The sequence below is a fragment of the Bufo gargarizans genome, chromosome 1 (genome assembly GCF_014858855.1).
Source record: "Bufo gargarizans isolate SCDJY-AF-19 chromosome 1, ASM1485885v1, whole genome shotgun sequence".
NCBI classification, from domain to species: Eukaryota; Metazoa; Chordata; class Amphibia; order Anura; family Bufonidae; genus Bufo; species Bufo gargarizans.
The window spans coordinates 294,602,683-294,628,689 of NC_058080.1; the positions used below are offsets into that span (position 1 = coordinate 294,602,683).

Consider the following 26,007-nt stretch of genomic DNA (forward strand, 5'->3'; position numbering starts at 1 on the left):
GACAGGCAGTGTATTATTTTTTCTATAGCTTAATAAGCCATGTCATTGGTCAGTCATGTGAATGGAACTTAACTGCTTAAAGGTAAACTAAACCCTGAAAAACAAAAATATCACAAAGGCATTCAATTCCATAGTGCATACGCAGCCATGGCTACAAGTTGCTCCCCAAACTGTTGTCATAAGCAGTTTAGGAGTGAATTTTTTTTTCTCCACTCTCCTCTATTTTCAGATACAGAATGGCTAGGTGAACGTGCCTGATATCACACAAACACACTGAACAGGAAGTTCAGGAGAGGGACAGGGCTTAACCAGACACACTGAAATGTCAGCAGATCGATCTGCTTGCACTGCTATAGGTGTCCCTGCTCTTGGTCCCCACAGCTACTTTCCCTCCCACACCCCTGAGATCTATCGTCTGCCTCGCAGCCTTTTCAACTTGCTCATTCCACTCCAGCCATCTAGAACAGCTCCACAAGGTTGTAAACAAATCTATATTGTGCTATTACTAACTAGGAGATTTCTTCTAACAAAATGGTGGCTGTGTAAACAATAGTTATCCAGACAAAACCCAGCCACCTCCTTCTATACTTCCTGGCTCACGTGCACTAGCATGAGAGGGGGAGAGGGAGGTGATATGGCTGCAGCCCGAGAGAACAAGCACTGCTTTTATATTGTGGTTTTCTATATTTTATAGTTTTATATTATTCGCTTTAGTTCCTCTTTAAAATAAAAGGAGATCCTCAAGTTTCGGGCACAATGAATACACATACCTTGTTTGATGGTGTAAATTCTTTGATGTTCACTCCTGCTATTGTTTTCCTCATAATGTCCAGTGACAAATCCTGGAAGCATATTAACAGTAAGGACATAATATATCATTGTGAAGCAGACTACAGCACATTAGATCTAGGTTGGCTGAACTCGCTGATTTCAGGGGTCTGGCGAATGATCTAATGTATATAAAATCCCCAGTCAAATTCATTAAGCTCATGTCAAGGGTAGGAGAATCAGTAATGATGCTCTCTGTGCTACAACCATGTACAATTGGGTAAATCTGAGTAGAAAAATGCAGTTTTGAGGAATTCATATAGGATTTTGTCTGTGAAAGTTTGTCATAAAGACAAGAAAAACAAGTTTGTCTGCACGGACGTGCCATTTATCCACATTTCAGTCACGCAGCAAAGTTGGAAAAAAAAACACATATGTCTATCCAGTTAAACTGGGGATTTAATTTTGGGTTAGTTAAGGAAAATAAAAGCACATATAGTGTAGTAAAAATACATCAATAATGAGTAACAAGTGCAAACTTCACGGTTATAAAGATTAGCTGTTTTCACATCTGTGATATTTAATTTAAAAATTGACTCTGACTTCGACACCCGTGGGGACAATTCTAGCAAGTTTAAGTTCTGCAATTCACTTAATATTTGAAGTAATCTGAAAACCTTTTTCCAAAGGAGGAATCCACTCAAAATAATTTTTGGATATGTTATAGACATACGTGAGGAAATCTCATTGATGAGGTATCTGTGCTTGGATCATAACTCAATTAAAATTTTTAGACTTTATGGAATATTTAAAGGGAGTGTGTCCCCAAGACAGGTCTATTTAACATATGAAGCACCTTTACACGGGCAGATTATGGGGAACGAGTATTCATTTGTCCATGATAATCTGCCGGACAATTGGGCAGTGTAAAGCCACCTTAATTGCTGGATTTACACGGTCCGATGTTCGGGCCGAACGCTCATTCCCAATAATCTGCCAGTGTAAAGTTGCCGTCGATCACACGATGATCAAGCAAAATGCTTTTTCATTGGGTGAAACAATTGTTCACGTGGACACCTAAATCATTCTTTCTGGGCAGCAGATCATGTGATATAAACAATACCCTACTGCCGAAAAACAATGGAGCTGTACGAGGATGAGTGATGGAAGTAGCCATTGCTCATTCCCATACAGTGGAGGTGATCAGTGCTTCACCTCCACTGACAAGCAGCCAATTGTCAGGAAGGAACACTTCCTTCTCAATAATAATCAGTTTTATCGAGCTGTTTAAACCTTTAATTCTAAAATCTGTTGTGGCCTGAGATCAGTCTTCATGAATGAGATATTTTCACATTAATGCATAAATGTGATATAAGAAAATCATTTTTCAAAATTCATTTATACTAAAATGCAGTGGAATTGAAAACTGGAAAGTGTTGTTATATCCATCGTTGCAAGCTGACATTTTTCCTGAAACATTGCCTCTACTAGAACTTGCTATGAAACACACAACAAAGCAAATACAGCACAAACTGGACAAATAAGAAATAAACTCATAAATGAGTATGAGAATCATAAGTTAAGAAACCCTGGTATGATTAAAGTAGTTTACCTTTTCCGTGAACTTGATGCCATAAATGTCTGCATATAGCTTGGCTGCGCTGAGTATAAAGCTGAAATGCCTATACAAAGGACAAACCGTGTCAGTACATTTTGTGAACAACATACTTACACCTCAGTTAAAGTGGTTCTAAACTTAGATGCACACAGATCAGCCATAGCATTAAAACGCCCGCCTAATATTGTATAGGTCCCCCTTGTACTGCCAAAACATGATGCATAGACTCAAGACCTCTGAAGGTGGCACCAAGATGTTAGCAGCAGATCCTGTAAGTTGCAAGACTGAGATTCCATAAATCTAATCACACTAGCATCTTTGCTGAATCTGGCAGAGCTCAGCAAAAACTCTTCTGTTACTGATAATACAACTATCTGCATCCGTTATGAACGGATCCGGTTGTATTATCTTTAACATAGCCAAGACAGATCCGTCATGAACTCCATTGAGCTTGTTGCAGTTTGCTCAGATATGAGAACGGAATGCTTTTTGGAGCATTCCTTTATGTTCAGTAAAGTTTTTTCCCCATTGACAAACTGAAGTGTTTTTCTCTGGTATTGAGATCCTATGACGGATCTCAATACCGCAAAAGAGAAACGCTAGTGTGAAAGTAGCCTTATTGTTCTAGCATATCTGAAATATGCTCACGTAGAATGATATCTGGGAAACCACCTTGAACATTTTGTTCATGTTCCTTAATCCATTCCTGAACAATTTCTGAAGCATAGCATGGTACATGAAGAGAGGCCCATCACTTCATATGAAGCTTTTTGGTGTATATAGAGCTCAAATGGCGGCACATATAGTGACCACATGTAAATACTTTTCTCGCCAAGTTCACTGGGGGACACAGGAGACCCTGGGTATAGCTGCTGCCACTAGGAAACGACACTAAGAAGAAAAAGTGTTAGCTTCTCCTTCCACCAACTATATTACTCCTGCAGACACTAAGCTATTCAGTTTGTATGCAAACAGTAGGAGCAGACAGGAGAAGACAACAGAAGGTAAACCGTAAACCAGATAACGCCATTGATGGGTCAGAACCACAAACAGGTGGAACCCATCAAGCAAAACAAATAGATGCCTAATTAAATCAGGGAGAAAATAATTTTACCATTGAGTCACAAAAGCTACTCTTTTTCTTGCTTGTGTGATTAGGGGACACAGGAGACTGTGGAACTAGCTAACACAGTCCCAATGGGAGGGAACAATGAAACTGAGCATAACTGGTCTGCTCATTCACTGCTAGATGAGGAACCAAGCAACTGGGAAAAACATCTGAAGCTGACAGAGTATGCATCCTATAGAAATGAGAAAAGTAAAGAAAACGCGAGGTAGTGGCCCGATACATGCTCATCCAGGAAATTATATTAGTGTTAGACCGGCAGACAGAGGCTGTTAGAGGCCTGGAGAGCAGAACAAACAGATCTCCTGAGACAATTCCGTAGGACAGAAGGAAACCAGACAAACATACAAGAACTGCCAACACAGACATTCATTGAATGGAAGAGACCAAAAATGGCTACCAACTAAGAAAGATTTGGAGAGAAAACCTGCTTAGAGAACAAAGAGAAACCTACCTGGCACAAAGACCAAGTAAAGGTTCCAAAGATATAGGACTTCAAGGGAAGCCAGATGGGCCAACCATTGGAGTATACACATGCCTGGGGGTAAGCTAAAGCAAAGCCCCAGATTCAACCTCTGCTGGAGAACAAAGAAAATGAAAGGGACAGGAGAAAGAAACTGCCCCTTGCATTACCAGAAGGGAGCCCTAGGTGTAAGGAATCCTGACCTTCAACAGAGAAGGAATAAGTCCTCTTGAAAAAGCCAGTAGATCTCAGGCAGATGGAATTAACGGAAGAGGAAGAAACCAGGAGTTCCCTAGGAAACAAACATCCTTGGCCATTGGCCCAAAATATATGACCTCTGCCAATAACTGAAATTTAGGGGGAAAAGCAGAAGAGAGAAGACGTACATAAAGATGTACTTAATGCAAGGGGGGATCAATGCATCCACAGGGATGAAGAGGACCTTTTCCTGGAACCAAGTGGTCTACTGAGATAATCTACCACCAAGTGAACAACTACCAAGATATGAGCTGCAGACAGAGCTCTAATCCATAGCTGCCACAGGATCGTGGGTAATGATGGTAGCCCTGACAAGCTGCGGGTGGCCTTGTCAGTATGGATAAGCCTGGCAGCCCTAAGGGGAGCTAGAGAAGAAAAACTAACACCAGGGAATGATCGGGGAACATAGGCCCAAAGAAAAAGAGAGCAACATATTATCAGAGAAGAATATGAATATGGTCCTGAGATAAAGAAGATCAATCACAACAGATCAGAACTTCTGAAGAGGGCGAGTGCGGCACTGAAAGTAAGGAGCAATTTCCTTGGAGGGAAGATTTTGGGAAGACCCTGTAAAGAATACCCTACTAAGAAAGAATACTTGTTTGGCAGAAAAATGACCAAAATAACAGGCTACCTCCCATGTTAAAGAGCATGGGAGGAGCCTATATACACCAGGATGACGTCCAAGTGTGGAGTGAGCAGAACCAGTCCAAACCAGGGAATTGCAATGACTGTCGCAAACACTTTCATGAGGCCCCGAGGGAGCCATTATTTAGTTGATAAAGAAAACTAAGGTAGCATTGGTAGGGTGGACATACTGGAATATGAAGTAGTGAATTTTCACTGCAGAAAGGAATTGAGCACCTTTCTCCAGCTGAAAAAGGAGGTGGCACCACAGAGCCAGGATGGGAATATCAAACTGGTCCATCTCGGGATTACATAAAAAATGCACAGAATGGACAAAGAAACAAGGGGACATAGAAACAAGCTGCAGTTGTAGCCCAAGGGGTGTCAATTGCTGACACATGCATCTGAGAAAGGTTCCTGAAAAGGAATGAGCCTGCATACCACCAGAGCAATCTAAGACATGACAGATATAGCATCTAGCGTTAGCCCAATCACTCCGCAAATACCAGGCAAGGGTGCAGCCATTGGATGCATGCAAAACTGTGGAGTCATACCAGATAGAGTGCATAGTGATAAAGCGATTACCCTGTCAGGACTGGTGGTGCCAAAGGCTATGAAACCATAGCAGGTAGAGACTAGCAATGGCACAATTACTCTGCCCAGCATCCAGCACTGCCACGCTATTTCAGATACAGTGTATAGCATCAGCACAATTTTTTTGCCTAATGAGCGGTGGAGTGCAACTGCCTGGTGCACTGAATAAATTAGAAGTGCCACTGTATGTGAGTGAGCAATGTGGCTGAATAGGCATGTTAAATCTTACCAGGATAAAAAAAAGGACTGCCTTTTGATCTGAAGACAAGACCAAGGACCGGAGTCGGGGTGGTGGTCACAGTAATGTGGCACGAAGATGCCCCCAATGAGACCACCCCTTTAAAAAAAACAAGAATAGAGCCTGATAGAGGTGGCCTTGATTAGAGGGCTTGGGCTTGGGTAAATTTGGAGAGTGGGGGCAGCGTGAGGTAGGTGAGAATACTTAACTAATCCCGAAATACTCAACCCATGTTCATCCTCTTCATTTTGGCTCCTCAATGGGACCAGCAGAGGTCACCCCTTCAGTCAGTGGCACATACAGTAGCTGAGGTAGTAGGCTGATGGAAGAGCAGACAAGAACGACGAGTGACCCCATAACTGGCGAGCAACAGAGAAGCTGGGTTGCTCTGTTGCACTTTGTATTGATGGAGAAAGGTGGAAAAAGAAAGAATTCTCCTGCCACAATAGCAGAAGAGTCTGAAATATCACTTAGTACTATAACAATTTACAGCACCAAATGTGACCAATGTATATAATGTATAGAAACCTTCCATCAATAAACATTAGCTAAATATACTTACAATGGATCCTCTATATCGAACACTATTGGAGTAGGTGGTCGCTTTGGAGATTGCCAAAATAAACCTAAAAATAGAAAAATATTAAAAAACATTAAAAAAGAATTTTGAAGAATTAACAAATCAATAAAATTAGGTATCTCGTATGAACTACCAGTCATTTTCTTAAAGGGTTTGTCTGATATAATTATAATAATCCCTACATTTGCTTACAATAAAAAAAAAGTATATACTCCCCGGTTCTCCAGTGCTGTTTCTGTGCAGCTCTGGTCTGGGACTATTTCCACTTTTGTTTATAAACAGCATCGGGGACATGCCAGGATATGTGACCGCTGCAGCCAACCATTGTCCTCAGCTGTCTACACTACGATATGCAATTCAATCTGCAGGCAGCATGTTATAGAGCAGAGGGAGCTGAGCAGATTGATAGATTCAGTAAATGTTGCATTTCATATATTTAAACCTCCCCATTTTCATAAAGGGGTTATCCCATGATTAATTTAAAAAATGATAATCACAGATTATATAGGATGCGCCAGTCTTTTTCTAACAAACCTAGAACCAGCCCTGTACCTCACATGGATCCAGAGATCTCACCATTCATTGCTTCAATTGTCCTGCTAGATTTATTTGAAGCTGGAAGCTTAGAGGGCATGTTCTTTCTCAGGGGTGTTTCCTTTCTACTGCAGTTGGTGGCAGTTGAAGGATAGAACTGAGCATGTCCTTCCATCTCAGTGAGCAGGACAGAGAAATTATGCAATTACAAAGTATTGAGATCCAGGTGTTGGTTTGAAATCTGTAGAATATTTTTTTGTGGGACAGCCCCTTTTAGCCCACCACTGTGTAAAGCTATCCATGTATACACATTTACACAGATCACAATCGTTGATACGACAGCCCTGTGTACAACTGGGCTCAGAAAAGCAGAGAATGTATCATCAGGAAAAGACCAATTACTTGGTCTTTTTCTGCTCTACGGAGACAGGTTAAAATGTATGGGCTTCGTGGAGATAAACTTCATTAAGTCTGAAGTCACGCGAGGCTTCGGGGGAAGAACTTTGGCCTTCGATTCTACAACTTTAAAAACATTTTAAAATAGGTTATATCACAACTTATCTACTCCCTTCTGTCCTCTGCACAGGTCACAGAGCATGCCTAGAAAACTCTCCCATAGAAGTCAATAAGACAGCTCGTGTCCATTGTTTTATGGCCCATGGTGACAGCTATAAAGCATATCTCTAATTGCTGTTAAGAACAGAATTTATAAAATCTACAATTAGAAAATAGATTAGAAAAAGAATATGCATCTAGTTTTACCATATTCCCTTTGAAGGGGTTATCCAGGAAATGATGATCTATCCTCAGGATAGGTCATCATTATCACATCGGCTGGAGTGCCGGGACTCAGACCTCTGCCTATCAGCTGTTTCAGGGAGCCGCTACACTCACCGGAGCTCTGAGGAGCGCAGCCACTTCCCAACAGCTTTCCAAGCACAGCGCCGTACATAGGATAGAGGCTGTGCTTGGTATTGCAGCTCATCCCCACTGACTTGATTGGGGGTGAGCCGCAACTAGGCCATGTTACCGACGTACAGTGATGTCACAGGCCTAGGAAGAGGTTGTGGAGCTCACAGCCTCTTCTAACAACTGATCGTCAGGGGTCCCGGGTGTCATCGATATAAATTCCTGGATAACCCCTTTAACCGTTTCAGGACCAAGCCATTTTTTACCTTAAGGACCAGGCTATTTTTTGCAAATCTGACCAGTGTCAGTTTATGTGTGAATAACTTTAAAACACTTTTACTTATCCAGGCCGTTCGGAGATTGTTTTTTCGTCCCATATTGTACTTCATGACACTGGTAAAATGAAGTCAAAATATTTTTTTTTTTGCACAAAAAAATACCAAATTTACCCAAAATTTGGAAAAATTAGCAAATTTCAAAGTTTCATTTTTTTCTACTCCTGTAATACATAGTAATACCCCTAAAAATTGTGATGACTTTACATTCCCCATATGTCTACTTCATGTTTGGATCATTTTGGGAATTACATTTTATTTTTTGGGGACGTTACAAGGCTTAGAAGTTTAGAAGCATTTTTCGGAAAATTTCCAAAACCCAATTTTTAGGGACCACTACAGCTCTGAAGTCACTTTGTGAGGCTTACATAATTGAAACCACCCAAAAATGACCCATTCTATAAACTACACCCCTCAAGGTATTCAAAACTGATTTTACAAACTTGGTTAACCCTTTAGGTGTTGCACAAGAGTTATTGGCAAATGGGGATGAAATTTGAGAATTTCATTTTTTTGCCTAATTTTCCATTTTAACCCATTTTTTCCACTAACAAAGCAAGGGTTAACAGTCAAACAAGACTGTATCTTTATTGCCCCGACTCTGCCGTTTACAGAAACACCCAATATGTGGCCGTAAACTACTGTACGGCCACACAGCGGGGCGTAGAGTGAAAGGTGCGCCGTATGGTTTTTGGAAGCCAGATTTTGCTGGACAGTTTTTTTGACACCATGTCCCATTTGAAGCCCCCTGATGCACCCCTAGAGTAGAAACTCTATAAAAGTGACCCCATCTAAGAAACTACACCCCTCAAGGTATTCAAAACTGATTTTACAAACTTCGTTAACCCTTTAGGTGTTGCACAAGAGTTATTGGCAAATGGGGATAAAATTTGAGAATTTCATTTTTTTACCTAATTTTCCATTTTAACCCATTTTTTCCACTAACAAAGCAAGGGTTAACAGCCAAACAAGACTGTATCTTTATTGCCCTGACTCTGCCGTTTACAGAAACACCCAATATGTGGCCGTAAACTACTGTACGGCCACACAGCGGGGCGTAGAGTGAAAGGTGCGCCGTATGGTTTTTGGAAGCCAGATTTTGCTGGACAGTTTTTTTGACACCATGTCCCATTTGAAGCCCCCTGATGCACTCCTAGAGTAGAAACTCCATAAAAGTGACCCCATCTAAGAAACTACACCCCTCAAGGTATTCAAAACTGATTTTACAAACGTTGTTAACCCTTTAGGTGTTCCACAAGAGTTATTGGCAAATAGAGATGAAATTTCAGAATTTCAATTTTTGGGCAAATTTTCCATTTTACTATTTTTTTCTCCAGTTACAAAGCAAAGTTTAACAGCCAAACAAAACTCATTATTTATGGCCCTGATTCTGTAGTTTACAGAAACACCCCATATGTGGTCGCAAACCGCTGTATGGGCACACGGCAGGGCGCAGAAGGAAAGGGATGCCATATGGTTTTTGGAAGGCAGATTTTGCTAGACAGTTTTTTTGGGCACTATGTCCCATTTGAAGCCCCCCTGATGCACCCCTAGGTTAGAAACTCCAAAAGAGTGACCCCATTTTGGAAACTATGGGATAAGGTGGCAGTTTTGTTGGTACTATTTTAGGGTATATATGATTTTTGGTTGCTCTATATTACACTTTTTGTGAGGCAAAGTAACAAAAAATAGAAATTCTGAAATTTCATCTCCATTTGCCACTAACTCTTGTGGAACACTTAAAGGGTTAACACAGTTTGCAAACTCAGTTTTGAATATCTTGAGGGGTGTAGTTTCCAAAATGGGGTCACTTTTTGGAGTTTCTACTCTAGGGGTGCATCAGGGGGCTTCAAATGGGACATGGTGTCAAAAATACCAGTCCAGCAAAAACTGCCTTCCAAAAACCATATGGCATTCCTTTCCTTCTGTGCCCTGCCGTGTGGCCATACAGCAGTTTTACGACCACATATAGGGCATTTATATAAACTACAGAATCAGGCCAATAAATATTGAGTTTTATTTGGCTGTTAACCCTTGCTTTGTTACGGGAAAAAATGGATTAAAATGGAAAATTTCCCAAAAAATAGGTGTTTTGGCACTGTTTTTATTTTTTATTATTTGCAACGTTTATCTGACAGGTACGATTATGTGCTATTGTTATAGAGCAAGTTCCTACGGACGTGGCAATACCTAATATGTCTACCTTTTTTTAATTTATCTAGGTTTTACACAATAAAATCATTTTTGAAAAAAAAAAATCATGTTTTAGTGTCTCTATAGTCTGAGAGCCATAGTTTTTTCAGTTTTTAGTCGATTGTCTCAGGTTGGGTATCATTTTTGCGGGATGAGATGACGGTTAGATTGGTACTATTTTGGGGTGCATATGACTTTTTGATCGCTTGCTATTACACTTTTTGTGATGTAAGGTAACAAAAAAATGGCTTTTTTGACACCGTTTTTATTTAATTTTTTTTACAGTGTTCTCCTGAGGGGTTAGGTCATGTGGTATTTTTATAGAGCAGGTTCTTACGGACGTGGCAATACCTAATATGTCTACCTTTATTTAATTTATCTAGGTTTTACACAATAATATCATTTTTGAAACAAAAAAAAATCATGTTTTAGTGTCTCCATAGTCTGAGAGCCATAGTTTTTTCAGTTTTTAGTCGATTGTCTCAGGTTGGGTATCATTTTTGCGGGATGAGATGACGGTTAGATTGGTACTATTTTGGGGTGCATATGACTTTTTGATCGCTTGCTATTACACTTTTTGTGATGTAAGGTAACAAAAAAATTGCTTTTTTGACACTTTTTTTTTTTTTTTTTTTTTTTACAGTGTTCACCTGAGGGGTTAGGTCATGTGGTATTTTTATAGAGCAGGTTCTTACGGACGTGGCAATACCTAATATGTCTACCTTTTTTTTAATTTATCTAGGTTTTACACAATAAAATCATTTTTGAAAAAAAAAAATCATGTTTTAGTGTCTCTATAGTCTGAGAGCCATAGTTTTTTCAGTTTTTAGTCGATTGTCTCAGGTTGGGTATCATTTTTGCGGGATGAGATGACGGTTAGATTGGTACTATTTTGGGGTGCATATGACTTTTTGATCGCTTGCTATTACACTTTTTGTGATGTAAGGTAACAAAAAAATTGCTTTTTTTACACCGTTTTTATTTAATTTTTTTTACAGTGTTCTCCTGAGGGGTTAGGTCATGTGGTATTTTTATAGAGCAGGTTCTTACGGACGTGGCAATACCTAATATGTCTACCTTTTTTTTAATTTATCTAGGTTTTACACAATAAAATCATTTTTGAAAAAAAAAAATCATGTTTTAGTGTCTCTATAGTCTGAGAGCCATAGTTTTTTCAGTTTTTAGTCGATTGTCTCAGGTTGGGTATCATTTTTGCGGGATGAGATGACGGTTAGATTGGTACTATTTTGGGGTGCATATGACTTTTTGATCGCTTGCTATTACACTTTTTGTGATGTAAGGTAACAAAAAAATGGCTTTTTTGACACCGTTTTTATTTAATTTTTTTTACAGTGTTCTCCTGAGGGGTTAGGTCATGTGGTATTTTTATAGAGCAGGTTCTTACGGACGTGGCAATACCTAATATGTCTACCTTTATTTAATTTATCTAGGTTTTACACAATAATATCATTTTTGAAACAAAAAAAAATCATGTTTTAGTGTCTCCATAGTCTGAGAGCCATAGTTTTTTCAGTTTTTAGTCGATTGTCTCATGTTGGGTATCATTTTTGCGGGATGAGATGACGGTTAGATTGGTACTATTTTGGGGTGCATATGACTTTTTGATCGCTTGCTATTACACTTTTTGTGATGTAAGGTAACAAAAAAATTGCTTTTTTGACACCTTTTTTTTTTTTTTTTTTTTTTTTTACAGTGTTCACCTGAGGGGTTAGGTCATGTGGTATTTTTATAGAGCAGGTTCTTACGGACGTGGCAATACCTAATATGTCTACCTTTTTTTTAATTTATCTAGGTTTTACACAATAATATCATTTTTGAAACAAAAAAAAATCATGTTTTAGTGTCTCCATAGTCTGAGAGCCATAGTTTTTTCAGTTTTTAGGCGATTATCTCATGTAGGGGCTCATTTTTTGCGGAATGAGGTGACGGTTTTATTGGCACTATTTTGGCGTACATGCGACTTTTTTGATCACTTTTATTATCTTTTTTGGGAAGTAAGGTGGGCAAAATTTCTATTTCCTCATAGTTTTTTTTTTTTTATGGCGTTCACCGTGCGGGGAAAGTAACATGATTGTTTTATAGATCAGGTCGTTACGGACGCGGCGATACCTAATATGTGTAGCGTTTTTTATTTATTTTATTTTTATTCAGTGATAAATGTTTTTTTTTTATCTTTTACTTTTTTCACTTTTTTAACTTTTTTTTTGACCCAGACCCACTTGGTTCTTGAAGATCCAGTGGGTCTGATGTCTGTATAATACAGTACAGTACAATATACTATACAGTACTGCACTGTATTTTACTTACAGTTTGCCTGAACAGACCTATGCTTTCAGCATAGATCTGTTCAGTACCATGGACAGCAGGATGCCTGAGAAGGCATCCTGTTGCCATGGGAACCTTCCCCGTCTGTCACAACTGCGCAGACGGGGAAGGGTGAGGACGGGGCTGGTGGGGGGCTGTCTGGGGGCTCTCTCCCTCTCCCATCGGGGGCTGCAAAGGCACAGCAGCCCCCCGATCGGAGAGGGAGGGAGCTCCCTCTTACTGTTAACCTTTTCCATACAGCGGTCCAGTACGGACCGCTGTATGGAAAGGGTTAAACGGCTGACATCGCATCAACGATGTCAGCCGTTTATACCAGGGTGCCAGCAATGTGCTGGCACTCTGGTATACCCACTAGAAACCAACGATTATTGAAGGGGAGGCGGGCGGTGATCGCGATCCCGCCTGCCGCACCACCCGCCTCCCGCACCGCCCGCAACCCTCCCCCTGCACCACCCGCCCACATAATACCATTCAGGGTTGCAGGGGGGGGTAAAAAAACGTTATTTGGGGAATTTTAAAGTTTCTGATCCCTGCGGTCAGGGACCGCAGGGATCAGAAACAGCATAAAGCGCTAAAAAACTGCAGGTCTGAATTGACCTGCGGTTTGAAGCAATCGCCGATACGGGGGGTCACAGGACCCCCCTCGGCATTGACACTGGGTGCCTGGCTGTGTGTAACAGCCGGCACTCAGCGCTGTCACCATGTCTGCAGACATGGTGACAGTTTAATGCCATGACGTTTATACTCGTCATGGAGCACTAACTAGCAGTGCTTTATGACGAGTATACACGTCATAGGTCGGGAAGGGGTTAAATGTATGAATTACAAGTTTTACTGAATCTTACCCCACAAACCTATATATCATTCTGCTCAGCTCCTCCTGCATGCAGATTCCACTGCATTTCATGGTGATAGCCTCTCTTTAAAGGGGTTGGCCACTTTCTGAAGAAATCTTTAAAGGGACATAAACCAAACCCTACCCCCTCATTTCTTACTGCAGCACCCCAGTTAAAGGCCCTCCTGCTTTCCATGGATTCAACCTGAAAACAAGGGACAACATGTCATGTGATTTACATGCACAGATACAAGAGACCTGAGCACACACTCCGTGCTTTCAGCCAGAGAGCAGAAGGCAAAACCGGCTAGGGTAAATCACGTGACTAATATTGATGACCTATCGTCAGGATAGGTCATCAATATGTGATTAGCAGGGGTCCAGCAACCGTCACACCCCCGCCACTAAGCTGTGAGACAAGGAGGCGGCACTCCATGTGAGCGCTGCTTCCTGGTCCTCACACTACGCTTTGTCTCCTGTGGAGCGGTGGCATAATGTAACTACAAGTACTCTCTCCATTCACTTGAATGGAGCGGGTACTTGTAATTACACTCCCTTCCGACACGTCAGGCAGAGTAATGAACAGGAAGCAGCGCTCGCATGGTGGGCCGTCTCCTCTTCAAACAGCTGATCAGGTGGGGTGCCGGATTTCAGACCCCACACATCATATACTGATGACCAATCCTGATGATAGGTCATCAATATTAACGGCTGGACAACCCCTTTAAGCTGCAAAGCGAAAGGCACTAAATCTAAAATGTAAAAAGACAAAGGTGGAATTGCTGTTTTTTTCCCATTAGCCCCAGAGTTAAAAATGTATCAAAAAGTTATGTGTACCCCCAAATGGCACCATTATGAACTAAAAATTGTCTGGATAAAACCAGCCCTCATACGAATACATTGATGGGAAAATTAATTATAGCTCTTAGAATGTGATGATGAAAAAATAAAAGAAAATAATTGGTCACTAATGTGCAAAACAGACTGGTCACTAAAGGGTTATGAAAGCAATTAAGAGGGAAAACAAAAGACGTATTAGGACCATGCATTTTATTATCATTAGTGGGTACTTACTGCCATCATTTAATCTGGTGTCAAGAGGGAATGAATGCAATAACTGCTGAGCCTAGGATAACAAAAAATACTACTCAAACATGCTGTAATATACAGGAACAGCTCTTCTCATGATAACATGTCAATGTGACCTACTGAAAGAATAGCACCAGTATGATTCCCTAAGAGTCATAATAGCAGGGACAACTGCACCCACAAATGAGCGCCACTATGTAAGCAACAGGAATACCTTTTTGGTTATCTGGAAACACATGGGGTCATATGAGGGGGACTGGGTATAGGAATAGGATGACCCTTCCACATGAGCACTAAACCCCCCATAAAATTATCCAGAGTGCCCCCACAGTCCGAGTCACTCAATAATATGGGAGAATCAATAACAACAGAGTAAGTGACTGGGCAGGGTCCCTCCTAGTGGCATGCAGTCTCTGTTGGGTACCAAACGTACTATAAGTGTGAGGTACATAGGATTATTAAAGGGGTTATCCCATCTTAGACAATGGGAGCATATCGCTAGGATATGCCCCCATTGTCCGATAGGTGCGGGTCCCACCTCTGGGACCCCCAACTACAAGGAGAATGGAGCCGGGAAGAGTTGTGGCTGGAGGACCCCAGGTTTCCCGGGGTCCATCCACTACCAGGCGCAGCTCCCCGCCTGTCCCATTGAAGGCTTAAGCGATATGCCCCCATTGTCTAAGATGGGATAACCCCTTTAACTTAATGGCCCCCAATCTGTGTGAGATACTTGCAGCTTGGCTTGGACCTCCATCTCAAGCAGATCCTGTTATCTAGACCTTTACAAAAAGCAGTTGGCTACTCCTTCATAAGTATAGCAATATTAGGGCACCACACTGGCACTCTAATTTCAAGGAGCCTATCATAGAGACAGGTCATCTTTAAACGCAATTAAATGTTTTTGCAGGAAAGTGCAGGACAAACCACAAATACATTGAGATGAACCTCAAAAACTGGGCTCTTTCACACCTGCGTTCTTTTCTTCCGGCATAGAATTCCGTCGTCGGGGCTCTATGCCGGAAGAATCCTGATCAGTTTTATCCTAATGCATTCTGAATGGAGTGAAATCCGTTCAGGATGCATCAGGATGTCTTCAGTTCAGGACCGGAACGTTTTTTGGCCGGAGAAAATACCGCAGCATGCTGCGCTTTTTGCTCCGGCCAAAAATCCCGAACACTTGCCGCAAGGCCGGATCCGGAATTAATGCCCATTTTTGTGAATGGTTACCATGGCTGCCAGGACGCTAAAGTCCTGTTTGCCATGGTAAAGTGTAGTAGGGAGCAGTATACTTACCGTTCGTGAGGCTCCCGGGGCGCTTCAGAGTGATGTCAGGGCGCCTCACGCGCATGGATGACGTAATCGCATGGATCACGTCATCCATGCGCATGGGGCGCTCTGACGTCATTCTGGAGCGCCCCGGGAGCCGCACGGACGGTAAGTATACTGCTCCCCCGCTCCCCACTACTACTATGGCAACCAGGACTTTAATAGCGTCCTGGCTGCCATAGTAACACTGAACTCATTTTGAAGACGGATCCGTCTTCAAATGCTTTCAGTTCACTGTCGTTTTTCTGGATCCGGCGTGTAATTCCGGCAAATGGAGTACACGCCGGATCCGGACAACGCAAGTGTGAAAGAGCCCAAGCCTACAGCAAAGAAATTAGACAAATGGTGTCTAGCAACAGCAATTAAGAAGGCCATCCAACAGGCTACAAATAAATCAGCTGTAACTTCATGTATGAAAAGACTGTAAAATGCCTCAAAGTGTTGAAGAGACAAATAAATAAAGCAATGTATACATTATTGGCGACGACAAGCCTGGCTGAGCTTCACAAGGAACTTAGACAATGTTGACCCATGTGTCTGCTGACCTTGTGATTGAAATACTTTTCAAACTTCAATCTTGCGAGTTCCACACACTGTGACCAGCATCTGGGTTTCCTGCTTAGTAGTTTAACAACATAGAAGCAGCCTTCTAAGCTTTCACAAGCCTTTATTTTCTGAGAGAAAAGGAGACCAGACAATAGTATTATCATGGTAGAAAACCCATCTTGTAGACCCTAGAATTTTCTTCTTACCCCGGTGAGGAGGACCAAGGTTAAATGTTTGCTACTTCTAGATTTCTGGGGTCTGCCCCATTGCATGTATATGCTTCCTGTACTGCCTGTGTAGTCCGCACACTGGGGTGTGAATAGGAGTTATAGGGTATTCCAAAGTTAAAGGTATTTTTATTTTATTTTTTATGTAATACAATTTTCTAATATACATGACTTTACAATTTTGCATACATACCTTTCTTATATCATGCGGTTGAACCCTATTATGCAGGAAAATGGTACGGCACAATTATTAGTTCTGCGTAATGTACCTGACCTAACTGAAACATGGCATCAACCATGTGACACTCTTCACCTCATATAATCCCTGACATTCAGTAAGCAGCAGTGTTACATGTCAGATGTGATCAAGTAAATAGGACTAGTGGTGGAATCATGATTTTATTGTCATTATTACAGTAACTACATGACTGTGTCTATTTACATGGCTACCTGCTTGTAGGTGATCTGTAAAATGGCTACCTTTCTCTAGGTGATGCTGTATATCAGGCAGCCAATCAATAAACATCAACACTCACAGATGGAAAGCTAGGGATTGTGGGGATTGTAGTTTTTGAAGTTTTGTGAGGGAAGATCAGGCACCATGATACTCTCAGTGTGTGGCCGTGTTCTTAGGCTAGGTTCACATCTGCGCTACACTTCAGGTATTCTGTACTGGCATAGAACTAGAATACCAGAGTTTCTGAACACTGTCAGCGCTCTCTGGATCTCATTGGCATGAAAACCAACAGTTTTGACCAAGCTTTTCTTTGCAGAGGCATCCAGACAGAAGGCTTAAATTATATGTGAGCAGAGCCTTACCTGTGTATTGTGTTGCTTCTCTGCTTAATATAGGTTTCTAGCAGCGCTGTTATTAAGGGATGATCGAACTTCTGTTTTCAGGTTCGGTGTACAAAGTTCGGTTTATCTAAGAATTCCGTTATGGATTCTGCTACTACGGACCATAACTTATGGTCCGTGGTAGCAGAATCCATAACGGAATTCCTAGATAATCCGAACCTTGTACACCGAATCTGAAAACAGAAGTTCGCTTGACACTACTGTTATTAAAAGGGTAGTCTGGGATACGTTTGAATCTCAGACAACCCCTAAAATGTCTTAGAATAAAAAAAACACAAAAAAAAACATGTTTCTCCGGCGCTGGTCCGGTACTACCAATGCTGTTTATTTTAAACCAGCAGCGGTAATATGCCTGCATACGGTATGTGACCACTGTAGCCAATCACTGTCAGTGATTGGCTGCAGCAGTGCAGTGGCAAATCCAGGCACATCACTATGAACATCACAGTACTCTGTAACACATACAGAGATGTGCTTTGATTCGGCACCTCCCTGCTGAATCCAATCACTACCCTCAACTGCAGACCGCTGAGGAGAGTGATTGGCTATAGTGGTCATGTGCCATATCCAGTAGGGATGAGCGAATCGACTTTGGATGAAACATCTGAAGTCGATTTGCATAAAACTTAGTTTGAATACTGTACGGTGTTAGCTCTCCGTACAGTATAAGAATGTATTATTACTTCGGGTAATAACTACAAAAATGTATTTCTACTGTTAAAAACCTTTTAAACAGTAGAAAGGTTTTTAACTGTAGAAATACATTTTCTACTAGTTTTTACCAGAAGTAACGTCGGCTCATCTGAGCCAATACATTCTAATACTGTACGGAGCTCCGTACAGTATTCAAACTAAGTTCTATGCGAATCGACTTTAGAGGTTTCATCCAAAGTGGATTCGCTCATCCCTAATATCCAAGCATGTCACCAATGGGCTAGAAAAACGAGCGAGTATAGAATTTTTATTTTATTTTAAGACATTATAGGAGTTATCTGAATTATTTTTTTTTTTACTCGGTTTATTGAAGAAGATATAACACTTAAAGAGGACAAAATAATTACAAATAGAAATAAACAAAGACATAATCCCATAATATATAGATTACATTATGCAGCATATGCATAAGCGTGGGAGCAACCTCCCCAGGACACAATCTCCAGTAGTAGTCTCATCTTACTTACAATACTCAAAAATGGGAAAGAGACTTGGGCCCCCTCTACAAACAAATATTATTCTAATCAGCCTTCTAGCTGGGTGAGGAGCGCCTACATATTGGCTCACTGGAACAAAGCCAGCTTGAGTAACAAATCAAAGTACCCATCTGCTCGGCGATGCCCAACTGCCCAGTGATCTTGATCCCTTTACTGCACATGTACAGAACACGATCCGTGAGACTTAAGGGACTGCCTGGCCTCTCCATCACAGTGGTGGGGGCACAGCATAGAAAACGGGGAGGGTAGCCTCTGGGTGCAATAGCACTAGGGGGTAATTTGCATATTATAAAAAGTCTTTTTTCAGAGGATTAGCAAAACATATGGAGATACCAGAGAGATCATAGGATTCTGCTTACAAGCGAGGATGGACAATTGCCAACTGGTTGACATGTGGAATGTGGTGTCAAATGGCCTTTAAGCAATTCAACTCTCTAATGAAACATATCCCATAAGGTCTGTGTTTTACACAGGCCGAGAATCGGGACAATTATCGGGAGCAAGCATTCTTACAAACATGTGTTCCTGATAATTGCCCCTTGTACATAGTGCAACTGATCACCCGATGAATGAGAAAACATTAGTTCGTTGGTGATCATATCTTTTATACAGCCCAGAAAATCACTGTTTTGCCAGCTACAGATCTGCCTGAAAATAATGAATCTGTATGGATGAAAATAATGAATCTGTAATGGAGACAAGCAGTAGCAATCACTTGTCCCCCACAAAGATTAGATGACTGCTGCAACTAAATGCAGCAATCTCTTCAACTCAATGATTAGAGAATTATCAGGAATGCCTGATTCATACTTGATAACTGCCCGTGCATCAGTCTGTACTATGCCCTAACACTTTATTTATTTCTATATGTGCCCGAAATCTGCATCAATAGCTCAAGAACTAAGCAGCATAATGGGCTGGTGTGGGTGTGGCAGCGAATGCAACCTCAATCTCAGCTACAGTATACAATCCAAAAATGTGACAGCTCTCCAATGTAGATAAAAATAAAAAAACGGAATTCTTTCACCCAGAGCAATGCTTTCAGCCGCTCACTGGGGCTTTTTTTCATGCCTGGGTGGATAAAGCCCAGCCCTTTATTTTTTTAATCTACTTTGGGAGTGCTGCAACATTGCTACATTCTTGGATTGTACTACTTTCAGTATGGACATTATCAGTATGAACTTAAACCTGGTAAATGTTATTATTAATAAAATGATTACAACTTATTTGATTGGTAAGGACAAGTGCTGAATATATTAAAGGGGTTTTCTCAGACCTCTGGATAGGTCATCAGTATCTGTTCAGTGGGGGTCAGAAACCCAGCACCCCCACCGATCAGCTGTTTGAGAAGGCAGCAGCGTCATGGCCTTCTCTCTGCTTTCCCTAGGCCGCCACTTTTATGTATCACGTGGCCTAGGAGAAGCTCAGCTCCATTCAAGTGAATAGGGCTAAGCTGCAATACCAAGCACAGCCGCTATACAATGTATGACGCTGTGCTTGGTAAGCTGAGAGAAGGCAGCGGCGCTCACAGGAGAGCCTGTGCCTTCTCAAAACAGCTGATCATGGGGGCCCCAGGTGTAGGACACCCGCCAATCAAATACTGATGACCTATCAGGAGGATAGGTCATCACTAAAAAATAAATAAATAAAATAGCATAAAACCCTTTTAAATAATTCGAACAAGTTGATTATATGTACAGGAGCCCAGAATCTGTAGAGAAGGTGTCGCCGACACATTTCACAGATGACAATATACATACCTGGAGAACGTTTTGGACAGTTGAATGTGCCTGCCAAAATTTGTTGTATAGAGAAGGCTTGTGGGTAAAAGAGCTCTCAAACTGGATGTGAACAAAAATAAAGGAAATAAATGAGAACACGGCATATACATAAAAAAGACATAAATGATTATTCATTGCAAATACTGGTTCTTCTATACCTTATCTCGGGCCCACTGAATCGTGTGCTCAATGGTTGCTGGAAATGACTTCAAAGTGCAAAATGGGATTTCTTCATCTGGAGGATCTCGCTACACAAGAACACAATAATGATTTTAAAATATATGACATTTCTTTCCTTGAAACCACTGTTCTTAGAAGTACACATCTCTGCCCTTGGTCACCCTCAGTGATGAGGGCACTTGCAGACAAAATGGGAGATGTTGCCCACAGCAGCCAACTTGGAGTTGTCATGTTTTAAGTGCAGGTGGGCCACACAAAAAAAACTCCCATTGGTTGCTATGATCCATTTTTGTCTGCAGTACACTATATAATTGAGGCTTTTGTGTGTTAAAGGCATTGAATACATGTATTTCAACCGTAGGAAGCTTTACATGTGGTGCAGCAGGCTAAGGGGCTTCAATAGTTAGGTGGGTTAGGTACTTAGGCGGTCGTTTACTGACCAGAAATACACCTATGTTAGGCGTATTCCTGGAGAAGATTGTGGTGCCCTTTTCCCCACTAATGCCAGGTCTAAAAAAAGTGGACGGGGAAGGGGACCGGACGGTAGGCCCGTCTTATGTACCATTTTCTACACCTGGTTTAGGCCTAGAAGATGGTCTAAATCTAAGACAACTCTTAAGCTGTCATACATTTAGAAGCGGTGGTGGATCCGCCAAGGTGATGTAGATGCTTGTGCCGCTAAATAACTCAGGCGGATCCACTGCCCGCTATAGGGGCTATTAAGAACAGTGTCTAAAATGCCAGTCTTAATAAATGACCCCCTTTATATTTTCTGAAGGTGAAACTCAAACTATAATTTGATACACAACGCTTACATAACTGTTATATGATTCCGTTAACCAAGGTACAATCACTTCTGTGTGTCCTTTCGTCCCCATGGTCCCAGAGTCCAGCAGAGGGCGCATGTTGGACACAGAGCGACTGTATAAAAGAAAATGTACAGAATTCAGTACACAAAAGTTTTAAGTGACATCTTACAGTTGAGTCAATAAATCAGACACAAAAACGGTTACACGTAGAGCTACCTGTCTACATATCTTCTGGCTTCCACGTTGTCCAGTGCCGTCACAATGACATCCTGATTACTGTAAAAATCATCTGTATAGATATTCTCTGTGGCCGGACACACCTTATCTAAACGCGGTTCAATTTTCAACTGCGGGTTTATGCTTAAGGTTGCAGCACTAGCAGTGCAGCTTTTGGGTTTCTGACAAAACAAAAAAACATAAGATGATTAACCCTTTCCCGATGCTCTTTATTCTCCAAGTCAGTATGAGTGTAGTGATTCCACACTTGTATATTTTTTCTTGCGTTTAAGACTACTTTCACACTTGCGTTCGGAGCGGATCGGTCTGGTTTTTGTACAGACGGATCCGCTCCTATAATGCACACGATGGTATCCGTTCAGACAGAACTGTCTGCATTATATTTTACTAAAAAAGTCTAAGTACAATTTGTATTTAGACGGATCCGTCCAGACTTTACATTGAAAGTCAATGGGGGGCGGATCTGTTAGAAAAATGCACCATACTGTGTCACCTTCGAACGGATCCGCCCCCATTGACTTCCATTGTAACTCTGGACGGATCCGTTTGCCTCCGCACGGCAAGCAGCGTTCGGGTGTCCGCCTGCCGAGTGGAGCGGAGGACAGACAGTGCCAGACTGATGCATTCTGAGCGGATCCGCATCTATTCAGAATGCATTAGGGCTGGACAGATCCGTTCGGGGCCGCTTGTGAGAGCCTTCAAACGGAACTCACAAGCGGAGCCCCGAACGCTAATGTTAAAGTAGCCTTATGCTGAAAAAAGTTAAAACCTGAAAAAAATAAAAAACATTCTCATCATTACCATATTCTGAACGCCACAACTTTTTCATAGTATGGACGTTTTCGCGCGGCTATGCCCAGGATGTTATTTTTTTTCATTGTTTGTTTTTATTTTAATATTTTTTCTAAACTTTTTTTTATGTCTCCAAGTGGACTCCAACTTGCAATCATCAGATGAAATTTGCTCCAGTATTCTATACAGAAATAGGTATAGTACAGTTCTGTGCTGCCACCTGCTGGCTGAACTGCAATAAACAGGTAATAAGCCTAGTGCAGGCTCAGGCTCATTACTAGCATGGAATGCTTTACCCGATCTCCGGCGCTGGCGCCATCTTTAAAGACCCAACAGCCACTGTGCATGTACGTCGGATGTCGAGACGGGGTTAAAGGGAACCTGTCACCACAAAATGCAGTGCAGTCTGCAGGCAGCATATTGTAGAATAGGAGTTGTCGAGCAGATTGATATATAGTTTTGTGGGAAAATATTCTGTAAAACCTGTTATTTATACATTTAATTCTCTTCTCTGAGTTCGGTTATATAAGGGGGAGTCTTACCAGTGGTTGGGATGAGTGAATCAATTTGTAATAATCAATTTGTCTCATCAAGCAGAGCGCAGCAACTGCAACACGGAGTCCCCGAAGTTGAGGACGCCCCTCCTGTTGCTTGATTGAACTTAATAATCTGATGCCTATGCTGCTGGTCCAAGTAGTGGTGCAATAACTCAGTTTCTGTTACTGGAGCAGCAACTGTGCATACGCCACACTTCCATGAACAGCTGCTGCTCCGGAAACAGATCAACAGTGCAGTCACGAGATTGTCAGGGCCAGCTGACATGACCAACCCTGTCAATCAAGCAGCAGAGGAAGCACCTCAGTTTCAGGGCCACCTGGTTGTACATGTCGAACTTTGCTTGATGAGACAAAGCTCATCCATCTGTAATCAGTGGGCCATCTTGAGTTAAAAAATGACAGAGATTAAGGGGCACATTTATTAAGACCGGCGTTTTAAATGCTGGTCTTAATAAGGCCCTGTGCTGGCGGTGAATCCGCTGAAGTTATGTACATATCTACATAACTTCGGTGGATCCACCGCCGCTTCCTTGCTGTCTTACATTTAGACCATTTTCTACGCCTAAAACAGGTAACCTGTACCCACCCACCCCAAGCCCACTTTTTTAGACCTGGTGCGAGCGGGGAAAAGTCTTAAATTGCGACGCAGTCTGCACCAGAAATACTCCCAATATAGACGTATTTCTGTTTAATAAATAATCCCCTAAATGTATAAAGTGACATGACATGTCCCATGAACCCTTTCAATTAGAGAGGTCACTATGACTAGGGATGCTACCAAATATGCTAGAACTGTATGCATCTGGAGCTGCAGTTTAGCACCATTTACATGAAAAATGAGATTTTTGTACTTGCAAAAAATCCCTTTCTTGTCGGATTCACGGGAGGACACAAACCAGGGAAAAACAAAAACAAGGCATAGGAAAACCAAGAGAGGGTGGGATCTGTGTGCCCTGATAATTCCAAACAAGAAAGGGATTTTATAAAAAGCACAAAACCCAATTTCCTAGTTAATATCAATGGGGGACAAAGTACCATGGGATATCTAAAAAGCAGTCCCAGAAGGTGAGAAGATAATTAGTAGCATTTAACTCGCCAAGTGCACAGCCACCTGTAATATTTTGTGCCCAAGATTGGCATCGGTAGAAGCCATGGTATGGATCTGGTAGAATTTGACAAAGATGTGAACCAAGACTAAGGTGGCAGCACTGCAGACCAGAGCAGCAGACACCTGATGCCCAAGAGGCCCCAACCAGTTAAGTGGAATGGATGGTCACCAGAAATGGAGGAACCCTACACTTGGACAGGTAAGCTTCCAAACTCTTAGACCTGATCCTCTTGAGGATGGAATACTTTGAAGGCCCCAGACCATTGTGCAGACTTGAAAGGACTTCCTCTGGAGAAAAGCCTGCGAAGAGTATCACCAGATGAGCTCCGAGGGACTTAGGGAGGAAGAGAATTGGGCTTGTCTAGAGAGAAGCGACTTGTTTCAGCGACAAAGAACTCAGTGCTGAAGAGGGGTGTGTGTGGAATTGAACATAAGGATGGCCTGGAAGACAAAGACCACCCTGCCCAGAATATGCATGCAAAGTAGGGCTGCACGATATGGGAATTTTGTGCGATTGCGATTAGGGCCCTAAAAATTGCGATAACGATATGCGATGCAATATTTTAAAGGAATTGTGCTAGAGGTCTATTTACTTGGATTTTCCCATATGAGCCGCTGACACGGCTGGGTATGACATAGTTATGGGGGATCTGTGGAGGACGCTGTTATATGGGGGATCTGTGGAGGACGCTGTTATATGGGGGGATCAGTGGAGGACGCTGTTATATGGGGGATCAGTGGAGGACGCTGTTATATGGGGGATCAGTGGAGGACGCTGTTATATGGGGGATCAGTGGAGGACGCTGTTATATGGGGGATCAGTGGAGGACGCTGTTATATGGGGGATCAGTGGAGGACGCTGTTATATGGGGGATCAGTGGAGGACGCTGTTATATGGGGGATCAGTGGAGGACGCTGTTATATGGGGGATCAGTGGAGGACGCTGTTATATGGGGATCAGTGGAGGGCGCTGTTATATGGGGATCAGTGGAGGACGCTGTTATATGGGGGACCTGTGGAGGACGCTGTTATATGGGGGATCAGTGGAGGACGCTGTTATATGGGGGGGATCAGTGGAGGACGCTGTTATATGGGGGGATCTGTGGAGGACGCTGTTATATGGGGGGATCTGTGGAGGACGCTGTTATATGGGGGGATCTGTGGAGGACGCTGTTATATGGGGGGATCTGTGGAGGACGCTGTTATATGGGGGGATCTGTGGAGGACGCTGTTATATGGGGGGATCTGTGGAGGACGCTGTTATATGGGGGGATCTGTGGAGGACGCTGTTATATGGGGGATCTGTGGAGGACGCTGTTATATGGGGGATCTGTGGAGGGCGCTGTTATATGGGGGATCCGTGGAGGGCGCTGTTATATGGGGGATCTGTGGAGGGCGCTGTTATATGGGGGATCCGTGGAGGGCGCTGTTATATGGGGGATCTGTGGAGGGCGCTGTTATATGGGGGATCTGTGGAGGGCGCTGTTATATGGGGGATCTGTGGAGGGCGCTGTTATGGGGGACCTGTGGATGGCACTGTTATGGGGGACCTGTTGATGGCACTGTTATAGGGGATGTGTGGAGGACACATAGGGCCATGAGGGGGGCCAGCTTAAGACATATAGCATCCTATGCTGGTCCCCCTCATGTGTCTAAACTGGGCACATAACTGCCTTTTGCGTGTAAAGTGTTTTACTAGTGTGTGTGTGGGTGAAACAATCTCTCTCCTAACAGGTCCGGCCTCTGTACTCACTATGAATGCAATGCACTGCAGCGAGGTGGCCGGCCGGCGCGTGACTGACGTCACTTAGTAACGCTCCTGCTTCCTGAAGTGGGAGGAGCGTTACTAAGTGACGTCAGTC

At 42.3% G+C, this 26,007-nt stretch overlaps 1 protein-coding gene across 1 annotated transcript in view; it reads right to left on the bottom strand.

Annotated features, from left to right (window-relative positions):
* UBA6 (ubiquitin like modifier activating enzyme 6) overlaps window positions 1-26,007 on the bottom strand; it is a 101,730-nt gene that overhangs the window by 29,564 nt on the left and 46,159 nt on the right. The window contains exons 19-27 of the mRNA XM_044304561.1: window positions 21,668-21,849; window positions 21,458-21,563; window positions 20,621-20,710; window positions 20,442-20,522; window positions 16,385-16,513; window positions 14,499-14,550; window positions 6,255-6,318; window positions 2,381-2,450; window positions 771-842 (exon numbers count right to left, since the gene is read on the bottom strand). Of these exons, the coding sequence (XP_044160496.1) occupies window positions 771-842; window positions 2,381-2,450; window positions 6,255-6,318; window positions 14,499-14,550; window positions 16,385-16,513; window positions 20,442-20,522; window positions 20,621-20,710; window positions 21,458-21,563; window positions 21,668-21,849 (846 nt within the window). The remainder of the gene's footprint in view (window positions 1-770; window positions 843-2,380; window positions 2,451-6,254; window positions 6,319-14,498; window positions 14,551-16,384; window positions 16,514-20,441; window positions 20,523-20,620; window positions 20,711-21,457; window positions 21,564-21,667; window positions 21,850-26,007) is intronic.